The 16,811-nt window shown below is 33.1% G+C and overlaps 1 protein-coding gene across 1 annotated transcript; it reads right to left on the bottom strand.

Moving 5' to 3' along the window:
• Window positions 1-4,698: 4,698 nt before the first annotated feature.
• On the bottom strand, window positions 4,699-11,248 carry LOC117235252 (translation initiation factor IF-2-like). The gene is made up of 3 exons (XM_033497120.1): window positions 11,029-11,248; window positions 7,307-7,368; window positions 4,699-6,950 (listed from the first exon to the last, which is right to left on the bottom strand). The coding sequence occupies exons 1-3, from the start codon at window positions 11,041-11,043 to the stop codon at window positions 5,318-5,320; spliced, it is 1,710 nt and encodes a 569-aa protein (XP_033353011.1). The 5' UTR covers window positions 11,044-11,248; the 3' UTR covers window positions 4,699-5,317.
• Between the last annotated feature and the right edge of the window lie 5,563 nt (window positions 11,249-16,811).

The raw sequence follows: 16,811 nt of genomic DNA on the forward strand, positions 1-16,811 counted from the left end.
TTTTCGTTGGTTATCAGTATTATTTATCACATTATCATATTCATCTCATAATAACATTCTTTTTAGACTTGACGAAGAAACCAGTATCGCAAGATTTATATGTTAAGTTATTGATAAGATGCTTGCCATTTTTTCAAACCGGTCATTAATCCTATGATAGAAATGTTGATAGATCGCAATTGCCACAAATCCAACGTATGAACGATTCGCTTTCTATTGGGTAATACGTGTGATCGTATATGTCTTCGTACCGCGCCATACATAAAGCATGAACAACTTTCGATGTTTCGGTTTGCTACAAATAGATTATGAGCGCAAGGACACTTGATTGATTCATCATGCAAAAATATCAAAAGCTTTAATTTCTAAAAATTCGATTATTTGGTCAACGTCGCTAATATTTATTTATTTATTTACAACAATGGTCATGGATACATTTATACATATGAACGAAGAGAAAATTGTTTGATTTTATTTAATAATTAATATACGATCAATTTGAGTAAGCTAAATCGAACATAATAATATTTCATTCTTAATTTAAAAATTGTTTTAAAACGTTTAAATTATTTTACAAGATGCATAATATTATTTTCTAAATTTGGTTTGTTTTTATAGAAAGCGGTTTCCTCTGATTTTACGGCGGAAACAACAATTATGCTGATAAAGTGACATCATAAAACATGAGAGAAATTCCTACAAACCTGCAGGTAACTCTATCTAGCGTCACTTTCTCAGATTCACTGAGAAAACTACATATTCCAGTATAAATAATTGAAATATTACAATTCCAAAAATTGCACATATTATTTTTTTCGAAATAGAGATATATTTAAACACATTTAAGAGAATTTGGATTTATTAACACTTGCTTTTTTTTAGAAATATAGAAAGTAAAGTATGCAAACAACTTCACATTAATTTTACGAGCTAGCAATTACTTTGCTATTTGTAAATCATATAATAATAATTATAATATAATTAAATTAAATAATTAGAATATAGTAAAAATCCACATCATATTTTCTGGGATATTATATATTTATATAATCTCCCTGTATTGATCAAGGCCTTATATTTCTTTTACATTTTCCTTAGTCTGCTTTCCTGAAAAGTTTTCAAAATTGATTTTCTCCTAAACCTATTCCAAATCTGCCTATTCTTTAATTTTTCCAAAATCCATTTCTTCCCAAATGTTCTCCAAACTCACTTATTATCTCATCTATTAATCCCATTTTTTATTTATCATTCTCTAACTTTCTATTTTATTCTTTCTATTTTGTGCCCGATCTAGACTTCTTCGTAAACGCAAGATTTCTGAAGCTTTTCGAGTATGCTGCCAGGATATATACACAGCACCCACTACCGGATCCGGCACTTTCACCGTTCGTGGAAACCAACGACACATTGATCGAAGCTCTTCTTCCAACTCGTCTTGCGGTCATTATATGATAATTGCATTTACTCGCATCTGCCTCACGTTGGGATGCTTCCACCTGTAGAATGTTTGAAAGCGGTTTCCTATATCTTCACACAAGAGACCTGCAAGCGTGCGCGAGAAAAAGTATGTATCGTGAATTAAAATTACCGTGAGATTGCGATGAAGAAAGTAAAGGAGCGACGTTCGCTATTAAGGTCAAGACGTAATGAGGAAAACAGAAGGTTGTGCTTTTCATGATTGATTTCCGGCATTTTTCAACCCTCTATAGAATGACGTAATTTATAAGTTATGTATCCTACATACAGTAACGAACATATAAATGGAGAAAGTTTTCATACCAAATTGGACTTAATTTGGCTTGTAATTATTATTCGAAATGAAAAGTTGAAAGCTATTATGTATTTATAGCGCTTCAAAAGTACCAGGAATGTAATCTTAAGGAAGTAAAATCTATAAAGGAAAACCTGAAATATCTTTTATCTTTCTCATAAGAGAAAATATAAAGATAAGTCTTTCAATAATACAATTCCTATTTATGATGTTGCCGCTGTATCTATTTTTAAATCTTCTTTTGTTTATTTGCTATTATACTAAGAAGATATTTTCTTTACTGGTATAAAGGATACATAATACAAGAAGAAAAAAACGATATTTTGTATATAAGAGTCCATAATTAAAAGAAATTAAGGACGAGGGGGAATATATCATAGATTATCTTGGATATATAGAAAAAATGGTATTAAAAGATCATATTAAAGTGCTATTAATCATGTTATATTAAAAAATCATATTAAATGTAGAAAAATCATATGAAAGTGAATATTGATAAACGAACTGTGTAAATTTTTGCTCACCACTTTTTGATCATCATTAGATCAAATTGAGTCAACTGATCGAATGATCCATCGAAAAAAGCGTTTTTCATAATGAGCAGCTCTTACAATTAATCCTTGTTCATTTTCTTGCTGAAACTTTCTTCTCATTACGCTATGTCCCACGACTGACCGATTAAGCGTTGATATATCTCAAATGTCGTGGAACGTCTCGCCTTCCTCGATCAATCGTTTTCTTCATCAATAGGTACGATCTGATTTATACTATGCTTTCAATCATAAACATATAGGCATTTATATGGGGTGAACTATCTAACTCTTATATTAACCCTATTAACTCAAGAAAGTGAATAATCTTATAATACTTAAATTGGGTATAAAAAGTATATTCTACTTTTCAATGTCTAGTATAATGTAAGAATCTTAAATTCTAACGTGATGTGTCAGATCTTGCATAAATATCTGCATAGTCATTGTCTACAACGATGCTTGTTCCAATGAAATCTTCACAATAATGCTTCGTGAGCGATCGTATCGTATTAAATCTGTTTTAACATTCTAATATGTTTTCTTAGTGACAACATGACCGATAAAACTTGTTCTTCAGTTTCGAAAGTCGTTTCCCTTTATATTTTCATCTTAAAGTTTCGGGAATGATTGGCCAGTCATACCATTTCCGACGTCTTCTCATCTTCTCCGCTGTCTTCCTCGTCTTTTTCACTCTTCTCATCCTACAAGAGTTGTCACGCGCACGGGAACTGGAGAAAGTAAAGGTCGTGAGCGATGAATCGCGACCCTGAGGACCCTGAGATGTGCCGGTTCCCTTGAATCTCATCTTATCCTTAGAAAGCATCTTTCATCTCTCTTCTTGTCGGATCTTCCTCTTGTTTCGTAGAAACTAAGCGCTTTCATCTGCCGGGAATTAATCTCTAACTGTGTGACACGGTTCTTCTGTGTTTGCGACCTAATGCCTGCGCTTGGGAATCGAGAAGATCTTCGCACTTTTACTTACAGGGTGGGCCAATAAAAATTACTATCTTCATAATCGTAGTATAAATAAGAAATAAGAAGTATTTTCTCGAATAATAGAATGATTATTAAAGATTATTTTAATAAAATTTCTATAAACTTGGATGATAAAATAATAATGTTTTGTTAGAATAGGAGGAGAAGAGCTTTCATATTGCGTTAATAATCTCTGTTTGTAGAAGACGCTAAATCATGTTTATTTGCAAAGTTTTTCTGTTTATGAGAAGTTGTAATCAAACAAATTTATCTCGAGTGTTTTAAATGAAATCATATAACTTTACAAGTATCTGAAATGTTGTTAAAACGAAAATCTTGTATATTATATCTCATATGTGTATCTAATCGAATAACAATTTAGATTATCTCAAACGAATAAAATAATTAATTAAAATAAAAAGTGAACAAGTGTAGTAGATTAGATAAATCATACATCGACTACTGCTATTATCGCCTTAAATTTATAAAAAAGATTTATGTATTCCGATTTATCGCATGAGTAAAAGCTATATACTGTAAAAGTATTTTTAAACAAACATTATCTGTGTTTAATAATGATAAATAGAAATGATTACGATAAACTTCATATGACAATCGAAATTTGTAGTTGTTTGCAATTGCAGTTGGAGTTAAATGTTTCTATGGATGTGGCAGTTACGATTTTAGTCAGTTTTAACTCACTTTCATCCAGTATGAATTTTCTGTAGCTTCTCTTGTCAAACAGAGAAATTTATTTCGTGTTACGTCCATTCGTTGGGAGCCGCACATTGTTCTACCAGGAATTGAGAAGCTTCGAGTCATTAATTACTCGTAAACAAATAATTCCTTCGCGTAGAAACGCTTGTTTAAAGGCGAAAATCCATTAAACAAACTAATAAAATACACCTTACTCATAAAACTGGATACTACAAGTTAATTCTACATTTCTAATATTTTCAATTACTAGTTCCTTTAGGATTCGAATATTTTTCCATTTATTCATATTAAAATATAACATAAAATTTATAAATATTCTAATTGGAATATTCACATATTATATTTTACGTGAAACTAAAAGAATTCGTAAATTAAAAAAAAATGTACTTTATTACGGTAACATACACAAACATTGTACAAAAATATCTATATCTACATATACTTCCGTGAGGAATCGTTATTTACAAGTAAACAAAGAAAATAATTATATTCGATTTGTCATACATGGCTTGTTCAAGCACGTATGACGATTCTTACTCTACTATGTAACGCGGAATCGTATAAAATTTCCTATTTTGACTACCGGTTCCTTTAAGATGCATGGCAGAATTTATTTTAAAGACTTTACATTTTTGCTAATCGACAGTAGGTTCTGTTGTACACGAATATTAATGTTAATTTCCCAATAGTAATGTCCCTAATTTAAGATTTAATCAGAAACATAATTGAACAGAAAATCTCAATCAGAACAACAAACAGAATACAAATGATAAGATCTCTTGATAATAATCTTCCGAAACAAATATTCAAAAGAAAAAAATAATTAATTAAACATTTCACCTAGAAAAAAAGGTAGAATACGAGTAATAATCTCGCAGCAAAATAATTTCTCAATATTTCTCCAAAAAAGAGAAAGATATTATTGTTCTTCTATTCTAAAATCATTAGACATCAATAACTTCAAAATTTTCTATTATAAAATTATTCATTAACGTGACATTCTTTCGCTGCCAAGAATAAAGTCTCCTATTTTCCACGGTACTTTCACGTGATTTTACATGGTTTACATGGCTTCCTACAGACATAAAATAAGAAAATCTGGACTCCGTTACCGTAATCGCAAACAACAGCGGAGTCCTCGTTTTTTCTCCGAAAGGCGAAAGAGAACAAAAAGAACGCAAGGATGGCGACTTTCGCGATTCGCGAACCTTTGACCCCCGCTCTCAGGCTACAGCTATACTAGCAAAAAATGTGAACAACGATGAACGATTTTATCGTCGAGATGAGTAAAGATCGAACGAAGAATCTCATGGCAGAAGTTTTACTTGTATCCATGGTGTTCGTCGTGATGAGGTTCAGTCTGTACCCAAACTTTCTCCCAAACGGGCTTCCATATCTTTTTCCACGCTGGTACCTGTACGTCTTTCCACACTGGCACCCATTTGCTCTTCCACTCATCCTTCCATACCTGCTTCTTCTGTGTTACCCAAATTTGCTTCTTCTCAGGTACCCAGACCTGAACCGATTCCTCTTTCCAAACCAATTTCTTGTCGCTAACCCAAACCTGTTTCTTTTCAGTTTTCCAGATCTGTTTCCATTCAGCTTTCCACTCTAGTTTCTTCTCACTAACCCAGACTTGCTTCTTCTCTGTCCTCCAGATCTTTTTCCATATAGGTTTCCAAATCAGTTTCTTCTTCCAAAGATCATGACTGGTATACTGCCAACCATGATGATCCTTACCAACATATTGCTCACCAGGAATACCTATTTTAATCCACTCAGGAACCCAGACCTTCTTCCAGTCAGGTACCTGAACCTCTTTCCATATAGGTACCTGTACTTCTTTCCAAACTGGCTTCCAAACTTTTTTCCAGGCTGGTACTTGGACCTCTTTCCACGCTGGCACTTGGATCTCCTTCCAAATAGGTTTCTGGACTTTCTTCCAAACTGGCACCTTAACTTCTTTCCACGCTGGAACCTGAACTTCCTTCCAAACAGGTACTTGAACTTTTTTCCATTCTTGTTTCCAGATTAATTTCTGTTCTGTTTTCCAGATCTGCTTCCATTCTGCTTTCCACGTTAATTTCTTCTCCCATTTTCCTTGCGGTTGAGCTGGTGGCCCATAGGATTGCGCTGGTGGTCCATAGGATTGCGCTGGTGGTCCATAAGATTGCGCTGGTGGTCCATAAGATTGTGCTGGGGGGCCATAAGATTGTGCTGGAGCACCATAGGAAGTTGATAATCCCCCACTACCACCACCGCCATGGTGGTCTCCTCCTCCTCCTCCTTCTCCTCCATGGTGGTCTCCTCCTCCTCCTCCTCCTCCTCCTCCTCCATGGTGATCTCCTCCAAATGAACCTTGGTCGCCTCCAAAGGATCCATGACCGCCTCCGAAAGATCCATGGTCGCCTCCAAAGGATCCATGACCACCTCCAAAGGATCCATGGTCACCTCCAAAAGATCCATGACCGCCTCCATTTCCATGATCATCACCAAAGGATCCACCGCTGCTATATCCTTGATCGCCTCCAAAAGAACCGTGATCAACACCGTGATCGGATGGAGCACCATAGGAAGAGGATGGGCCTGCTGGAGCGCCATAACTGGATGATGGTGCACCATAAGAAGAGGATGGGCCTGCTGGAACGCCATAACTGGACGATGGTGCAGCGTAAGAAGAGGATGGACCTGATGGAGCACCATAACTAGACGATGGTGCACCGTAAGAAGAGGATGGACCTGATGGAGCACCATAACTGGATGATGGTGCGTTGTAGGAAGAGGATGGTCCTGATGGAGCACCGTAAGAAGAGGAAGGTGCACCATAGGAGGAAGATGGTGGTGGTGGAGCACCGTAAGAATCAGATGGTGCGTTGTAGGAGCTTCCTACATTTGGAACTCCATAAGAAGTCGCAGGTGGGCCATATTGGCTTGGAGGTGGGCTTAGAGGTGCTCTGAAATTTGTAATTATTTTTTTCTATATTAAAATATTTGTTTTGTATAATATTATTATTATTACTATATACAATATAATACAAAATACTTAATCGCATGTGTTTATACAAATTCATATTTTTATGAACGTAGTTAAAAAAATAAGATCTAAGCAAAAATCTATTTTATCCTCTAAATATTATAACGAATACTTTTGGTTTTTTATATATTTTTACGTATTTAAATTTCCCATAAATGTATAAATATCCGCTAACTATTCACTATTAATTAAATACGATTTTTTAATTCATACATCTATTGTTACAAATTTCACAGCTATTTATTTCGCCAATTAATTACAAGTTCATCTACTCACTCTTTCTTGGTCCTTATCGGGTCCCCAAGAGCAGAGACGAAAAGGAAGCAACACAGGAATAACTGCAAAGATTATTTTTTAATTACCAATTATTTAAGAATTATTACTTCCTTTCACATCTATAATTTATTCATTTATTTCACATCTTTATTTATTATCAGGCATACGAGATAGGCAAGTATACAAACAATAAAGAAGGAGTAAAATATATAATATTTACGGAAATGTAAATGAAATCGAGTCGGTATCATCTATCGAAAGAAAATACACTCATCGTCTAAGCAAAGATGCAAATGAACCAATCATGGTACGTTAGTCATCTAGGTGACTCTAGTGACTGTATAATACATAATTATACTAGGTATATACCTAGTAACACAGTAACAACCTCTAAATATTCAAGCAACTGCAGATACAATCTACTGTGTTTTAACTGAAACAGTACCTCGTACACGAGCATTATACTTATAATTACAGGCTGATTTCAATCTATATTCCGCTCGACCTTCACGCGCTATCTCTCTTTACATCTTGACCATCGATCACGCGAGCGTTCAAGTACCTCTTATACTTTATTCCATACGCTAAAATTGAAATTTGAAAAGAGGAGAAGAATTTTAATAGAGATATCTTTGTAGAGGTGTAGTGCTCGTTCTTAGTGAAATTAATTGAACCGTTTCTTGATTATGAATCCATTCAGAATTAACAATTGATGAAGTAGTAATTAATTCTAATCAAATCGATATTGATTCCAACAAATGTGAATTAAATATGACGTAAATTTAAACATAAAAAGAGGAACAAAATTTAAAATTTTCATTGTTCGGTATCACATACAGTTATCAAAGTTACAATTTTTTTTTAATGTGAACTGTGTCTCTATAGTATCAACCTCTGACAAAGCTAATTGCAATTGCAAAATAATTTGTCTTTCATATTTCTCCCAGAACAATAGAAGTTACATTCAAAAGCTTCACCTTTAATAACAAAAATTTTGCAACACTTGCAACTTCATCCCAATAATATGCTTCTTTTTTCTTTTTAGATTAAAAATAACGATAAAAAAAACTCAAAGACCAAAAGAGAAGAGTAATTTTCAACAAGAAAAACAGTTCATGGAGAAGATCGATAACCACTTTTTCTGCAAACGTCCTTAAAAAGTTACGAATGATATATCTTGTAGGATGGTTTACAATCGTCTCTCTCAAAAATGAAAGTGACCGCGTGCAAACTAACGAACGGACATAAACAAGACCAGGAATGGGGTCAACGGTGGCCCCCTTTTTCCTCTTCTTTTTCCCCTTTACCAACGTGGAAACAGGAGCTTGATCGTGAAACTCGTAGCTGTTCATTAACGCCAGGAAGACCGACGGGAAAGTGGGCCTCTCAGTTTCGTTTCTCGCTCCGAAACGTGTTTGCTTTTTATTTTGGTCGGCAGCCATTTTGGTGAACCGGCTTACCACTGGCCTTCCTGTTACGTTGATTACCGTAAGCCACAGTTGCTTTGTCAAGATCAATACCCGGACCGATCCAAGAGAGTAATAACCCGAAGATTATTCGATTTTTAATTTCAATTTTTAATTTTTTTAGGGAATGAAATTTTCAGTCTTTGATTAAAAAATACACCGTTGTCAATGACATTTTAAGATTAAAAGACTTTTAAAAAATTATGATATTGTTACAGGCTTTTAAGTCTCAGATTAAAAAATATGCTATTATAGACGATATCTTTTAATAAGAAAATATTCTGAGAACATTACCACGACACTAGAATTTAAAATCAGAGATTAGCAAATAAGCTATTGTCAAGAGTGTTTAAAAAAGATTATCACTATGCTATTATAGGTAATAGTTTCAGAATAAACTAACAATTTTAGAGACAAATTTTAATCATATTAACTTGTATCAAGGTTGATGGTCTGTTAATTGATTGAATAAATGATAATGTCGATAATCCAAATTTATGAAAGTATTGGGAAAGTTGTTGGAAATGACATTAACCTAACGATAGAAAGGCAAAAGTGTGACATCTCGGCATATTCTTTCACATATAGATACATTAAAGATAAACCGCTGAACAATCACTAAGAATTGATGTGAAGAGCTTACAAATTTCAAGGAATGACGTTTGAGAAAAGAAATGTTGTAGAAATGAATAATTTAATGGAATTGGAATTTTTTTACGGAAATCTATTTCCGTAACTGGGTTAAATGTGGAAGGTAAACGAGTTTCTGATATCTTTGGTACAATTTTACGAAAGATGATCATTCGAGGCACGAGCACAACGGTCGACTTTCCATTCTGCACAACGTGAAGCGACGAGAATACTTACTTAGGATAGCTCCTAGAAAATAGCATCGACGTACTGAATTCGGTGACTCGAACGGAATGTTAACTTCACCAACTATTCGTGAACGAAACTATATAGTTTGGTTTTCATCAATATTTCAAACTGTAACCTTACGCGCAGAGAAGATAAACGAGGGAGATTTTCAAGAAATTCCTCAGGTCAGTAGTATGACACGAAGAAGGAAATGGAACCTGCTAATAAAATATTCATTCAGAATTGCAATTTGAACTCTTCAAGAAGTTCTTCAATCTAGTAGTGTGACATCAAAATGATACCTACTGATCTACAATTCATGATTTCTGGAATTTTCAGATTCAAAAATCAAGGAATTCAGAAATTTTTGATGAGCAAAATTTTCATGTTTTAGTATAGATAAGTTCAATATTCCTAACAAGATAATTCAACCTTATCTTCAAAGAACCAAGAATCACTATATAACCACGAAGACCAACCGTTATAATGCTATGATACATTGAGACACGTGATACCAAGATTCACTGTCACCCTGACTTATAAAACCAACCTACTATTCTACTTGATATCTTGAGGAACAAAACTCTATTAACACGCCCACTGTGGATCGTAATGATTGAATTTCATTAACTACAATGTTATATACTACCAGTGAAAAATGATACAAGTGTTTCTTCTTCCAACAAGATAAATACAAGAAGCATACATATAAGCATAGAATACATATAACGAAATAGTATATTAATATTAGGTTGTACGAAAAGTTTTCTTCGTTTCATAAAGTGATAATAGATGAACAACAATTTCTGTTTTATATTATTTTATTGAATTAGGTATGATAAATTTCATTATATTTCTATTATTATGTTCGTGCATAATTCAATAAACTAATATAAAACAAAAAACATTGTGCTTCTATTATTTCCTTATAAAATGAAAGAAACATTTCGAATAACCTAATATTTAAAATCATACAAATTTCTCTACTAAAGAAATTATTAACTTTACCAATTTCTCGAATTAAAGATTTTGTCACTTGTACCACTTTTTTCTTGAACTACTCGAACAGTTCCCATATAACACTTGTCTGTATGTTACAAAACTTTGCGTGAATTACTATTCTTTATAACAATTATTATTTATATTTTTCCACAATTTTGTGATTTCTTGCGTTCCACGTTTAATTCGGTATCCTATCCGTACGATCCAATGGTTCGCATAGTTCGCAGTGAACGTGTTAATTCACCAAAGCTCGGTTCCAATAACTCTCTCATCACTCCTCCGCGAGTATCGTTAAAAGATATCACATTTCTTTTGTTCCACAGATACACTTGTACTACACGAATCCGTGCCACGAAACAATAGTGACAAAGATGATGACAAAAATTGGACACTGACCAGGCTAGACCGCATCTTCACAAGTTTGAGGGGTGTCGTTCACCGCGCGATGACGAGGAAAAAACGGCAAAGGCTGCCGCCTTTATTATTATATATATATATATTTTTTTTTTTTTTGGTTACGGTTCGTCACTCCTCTGACGAATTCCTCGTGGCTACGGTGCCTTTTATAGCGAATGTTTCCTCCGCCTAGACGGCTAGTCGCCCTAAGCATAGAGATATTTCGAGGAGGGGTATATCCATGAGTGCATCCGCAACGCTATACGGGGGTCTCTGTGGCGCTTACATCCTCAACTCACCTCTGGAGGGGATCTACAACGCGTTATGATCATCGTCGAAGGTAAAAGGGGCATTTGGGTGCCATCACCGTACCAGACGCGAAACGTGGATTTTTTTCAGAACGTTGTGCTACTCGTCCTACTCGTTTAAACAGGTGAACACTTTCGAGTCAGGTTGCTGGCTAAAAGCTCTAACATTTTAAAACATGTTAGTAGGATTTTAAGTAAAAATTTAACTATAAAGATTGGAACATCTTATTAGCATATAGAGAGAGAAGATAATAAGTCCTATTTTTAAGTAGATTCACACCTTTTCAAATACTTCAAGATTATGTAACATTTTCATGTCTAATCAAATCTTGATCAAGGAAATTCGAATCCCTTGCAAATACATACTTTAACCAGAAATTGGAACTGCAACAAAATTGTAGTGTACATTGTACATAATATAGCTTTCTTTTTTTTTGCCAAGTTCTCATTTTCAAAAATAAGAAAATAAAACCTTGGTATATCTTCCCAGAAAAAATTTTTGGCAAACTTCGAATTCATTCTTATTAGAACTCATCTTGTAGATGTAAATTAAGGAAATGATGCAGCAGCATGAAAAATCTACATCTGTCTACACTCTACGCATAGAAGATCAATTAACATTGTAGAATTGACTCATTAAAGATAAGCCAGTCTCTTGAATCCTGGTATCCGAGTATATACAAGAAAGAACATTGTACGGTTGCGTATTTGTTTGCTTTCACTGCTAAAACAGTTAAAGCGTTTTATGCAATCGTCTATACCCGCTGGATCTCCGACTCGCATGTAATCCCAGGAAAGCGCTGAACGTTACAAAACGGCAACCAATTGGTATTTTCCAATGTCATAATTTCTATTAATCATTCGATTGTAGCCTCCTTGAAAGTCAGATATACCATACTTAATATGCATGTAATATAATTTTAAGTATAATTGATTACAATGGGATGAATTATTTAATGTTGGGTTGTTTTGAAAGTTCGTAAAGCTTCTGGAAATTTATATTATGTCGTGTTGTATATTTGACTGGAATAACAATCCGAAAAAGAACTTTTTATTATGAATCTTTGACAAATAATAAAGTAGCTTGTAAAAATTATTTCGGAGAATTAGTAAAAAAAAGACAAGAAATTAGTCAAAAAAGCAATTATAAAACTATGCCATGGTGCATGATGATTAAAATACATCGATAAGAAAGATCTACATTTAACAAAATATTGATTTTATAAAAATATATTGTCTGTTATAAAATTTTTTTAACATTTTGTTAGAAAGTTTACGAACAATCCAATATAGATAATTGACGAATTATTACGATACCACCTCTTCCATTACTCCTCTCATTTCCATAAGGAACATCTAATTTGACTAAGTCAGACATTTGAAACATCTAATATTTTTCATCCCAACATGCTCTTTTCTTAGGTGAATACAATTTCCTAATAATCTTTAATTCTAAATTTCTAGAAGTTTTCTCAAATTTCATTCACTTTACCAATCTTAATTGGTTGCTTATCGTCATATAGATTCGTTTATCTCCAAATATTGAATTAATGACGATTTCCAATCTCATTTTAGGGATCAGGTAGTTTGGTAACATGTGTGATCGTCGATTAATTTTTCTTTCTCCTTCCGAGAACGGGGAGAAATTTGGATCCACCTGTCTTCTGTTAGAGATTTCGTTGCCCAACCGTCGACCACGCAGCAGGGACCACTGTCTCGATTACGCAAACTGTCGGTAAAGATTAGATACGATGTGAGAGTTGTGAACGAGGAATGGGAACATTATCGGTCGTACTCCGTATAAAATATTAATGACCCTCGGGGAGCACGCGAAATTCACTTACTTGTCATGGAAACGTGCTTTGTCTCTTTTGTTTCGATTGACTCAAGAGAGTGAAGAAGACAAGAACACGTCTAAAAACGAGAGAAAGGACGCAGGTATTAAGAGGAAGCATGCAGAGCTCTTGTCGAATATGGAGAGAAATTGACATAATCGACTTTTCATCTTTATGTTATTTTTAATCTTCAAAATTTGTTCATTTTCCCCACATATTTCACTTTTCCAGCTTTTCAGCCCTTTCTACTATTTATAATCTTTTGAACTTTGTTGATTTTGCCTTTCTTTTTATCTTTAATCTTCTGAACTTTTCTGCCTTGGATGGTGTTCTTAATATTTTTAATCTTACCTATATTTTTCATCCCCTTAACTTTTGCAGTATTTCTTAGCTTTCAGCATTTCAACTTTGACTTACGAAAATTCTGGATCCTCTTCCAGTTTCATCGTTAAGACTGATATTTTAATAAATCTTGAAATACTGGAATTATGATCAAATCATTAAATTACAAGTAACTATTTAATTAAAAGATAATTACTGAAATTTATGGAAATCAGACTATCATATCTATATCATAATCATATCTATAGTAACAGTTTGTACGATATTGGTATCCTTCGTTGTTTAATTAGTGCTTAAATTTGAAAAATCTGCGGAATGTCCGACTGGATTTGACGAGAACAATCGACTAATTTACAAGCGTGCTCCTACTAATACATCGCCAATAGTTTATGGTTCTTTCTCTTTGAATAATTATTCCACAACATCCTCTTGGAATTTCAAAAATGAATCTTTAAAAGGACAATTAATACTCAACTTTCTAGAAAGGACTATTCTTTTTTATCCTTTTCTTTTAATGAGTTTAAACATCTATCATCTTTTAACAGACAATACATAATAACATGACATAAATTTTTCTACGTTTTACAATTCCTTATGCAAATGCTCACATTTCTTTCAGACATACAGATATGCCCTACTGTTTCTCATATCTCTCAATAATTCTAAATCCGGTCTTATTTATTCCCTCAACGTAATATGGAAACTAGCCAACCTATTTGTATTCTAATAATGTTGGCTCATTTTTCAGCTCTCCTTTTAAACCTCTTTAAAACAGCTATAACTGTTTCTCCTTTCATTTTCTTTTCATTTATTTCCTTGTTTTCCTTTCGTATAAATTCATTTCATACTTCTATTAGCACATGGTCGACTTATCTCTCTTGTTATATCTAATAAATTATTACTCATTTAATAACGATAACTAACAATAATAGAAACATGATTCAACATAAAATTTTAACAAACTTTCTTTTAATGAAAGAGGGGAAAAATACTTATAATTTTCTAAAGTAAAAAAAGAGAAAGAAACCACACAGTACATTCAGAAGCAAGTATATTGAAACCTCCAACCTGGAAGTGCATTTAGCTGACTTAGAATGTGGGTGAGGACGCGACAAATCGGAGAAACGCATCGGAGGCCACAACGTGAGAAGAAGCTCACAAACGACTTGTTTGAAACGAAGTGCACACAATAAACGTTTTACCGCCAAGAAACTACATCAACTCGATTGTACCTTTTAAAGAGTCACTTTGACTTTCTTTAGATTCTCCTCGTGGCCTGCTATTCGATTTAATACCTTTCACCGGTACCATCCTTTATTTCCGTAACAGCGTTAGAACGACACGGAAGTAAGACTCTTTGTGACCCCTGGAAACACTTACTAAGGAACATACATATGTAGAATATTAATAAAATAATAGCTTCCGATATTTGAGCATTAATGAATGTAAGTATTATAATGTACCTCTTGAAATTGCCCTATTTCTCAGAATTCTTTCTTGTTCTGAAAATTTTCTTGTTATATAGAAAGTGTATATTGGTGAAATTATGTGATTATTATTCGATGAAATGCATTTACAAATTATACTTCTTCTCAATATTGCCTTTAATTTTGAAGATCCTCTTGTTCTAAAAAAAAAGTGAATATTGTTATTTAGATAGCATTCATATTTTTCAGAAGAACAATCATGGAAAAAAATAATGCATCCTAAAATTATCTTACTACTTAATCATTTTTCTAATTTTAAAAATCTTTTCCTAAAAAATAATATTGATAGAATAACATACTAAAAGTAAATTTTAAAATATTTATGTATTAAAGTAAATAAATACAAATAATAATTATAAAATTTTGAAGCATAGGTACAATTTCTGAAGGAAATGAAAGTAAATCCTCTTGACCTTACAAGAAATAATGTTTCTGAAGGAAAGTTCTCTAATACTAGGTCGCGACCAAAAATTGCTCCGAACGTAAACTATTGCTTTCTTGATCTCGATGCATCAGCAGAGAAAATAGCATAGAGAATACCGCGAGTTTCTCGCTTCCAATAAAAGTACCGTTGACCCTGCTATCATCTTCATACCGAGTGTAGACCGTGAGATACACGCGCCAGTATATGTGTTTCGTATTTTCGAGTGAAAGTTCAAGCGTTCTGCATGAAATGAAAATCGCCATTCTTCCTTGGAAAATTAGACGTTTCAATTAACATAGCATCATTAATTCTTTTAAGTGCACGTCACTGCATCAATAATAAATTTCAGCTAACAGTATGATGCATCACGCTCGTGTGCATATCATTGTAATTAAATACAAATACTAATTAGACCAATTATTACTTTCTTGTTCTTTCAATCTTTGTTTTTATAGATTTTAAAATATAGAATTGACTAATCGTTCTTGCCTCTTCAAATAAAATTTAAAGAACATGTTGTTGAATCATATTTAATATAATAATTATGTAATAATTTCTAATATAATAATTTAAATTTGATTCCTTAATTTTGGAGCATTTAATTTTATTTTTCTCAGTCTATGGGATAAAATAATAAATAAAATGTAATAAAACAGAATGTTGAGTACAAAATAATATTAAATACTCCAAAAATAAGTAATCCATCTCAAATTACTGTAATTATATCTAATCCAAAAATACTAGTTGTGTGTTAAATAATATATTGTCCATTTGACGTAATAATGTATTGCCAACTTTCATTATTCCATTTTCAAAGAATTTCCGATATTTTTTCCTTCTAAATAATTATTGTTACGTTTCTCATAAACATTTGATTGAAACGTATGTATAATGTTAAAAATCAAACAGTATAGTTTTTGTGGTTCTATTTGAAATATAGAGTTCCTGATGAAAATTTTCAGATACACGTGTGAAAGATTCCAGCCACTGAAAGTCGTCATTATGCTCATGATCAGGTCACTTTGACTTTCTTTCGATTTAGGGTTGCAGCTGTCTTCTCCGCACTTTATATTCCAAAGGATAATGGTGCTTGGTTACTTTCACTGTGCCTGGAGCGGAGATCCGAATCATTCTACAAACAAGCATGATCATCGTCCCTCGCTACTTAAGAGTTCGTTTTAAAAGTAAAGGGATCATTACATCGTGTTTTATTTTATTTCTCTACGTTCGGGATCATTTCGAAATGTATGTGATTTGTATATGATTACTGGTATAGAAGCAGCTCGAATTAAATTGACATAACAATTATGAAATGCATAATAACCTACAATATGGTAAGTAGGGAAAAAGATTGATGTCATACCTACCTTTTAATCTTTTCAAAGGA

Source organism: Bombus vosnesenskii, unplaced genomic scaffold (genome assembly GCF_011952255.1).
Source record: "Bombus vosnesenskii isolate JDL3184/JDL3185 unplaced genomic scaffold, Bvos_JDL3184-5_v1.1 scf7180000013314, whole genome shotgun sequence".
Lineage (NCBI taxonomy): Eukaryota > Metazoa > Arthropoda > Insecta > Hymenoptera > Apidae > Bombus > Bombus vosnesenskii.

Bases quoted from the DNA above. Each gene is read 5' to 3' on its own strand.
- LOC117235252 (XM_033497120.1), bottom strand. The intron at 6,951-7,306 runs GTGAGTAGATGA...TACAAATTTCAG, and splicing joins CCGATAAGGACCAAGAAAGA to AGCACCTCTAAGCCCACCTC.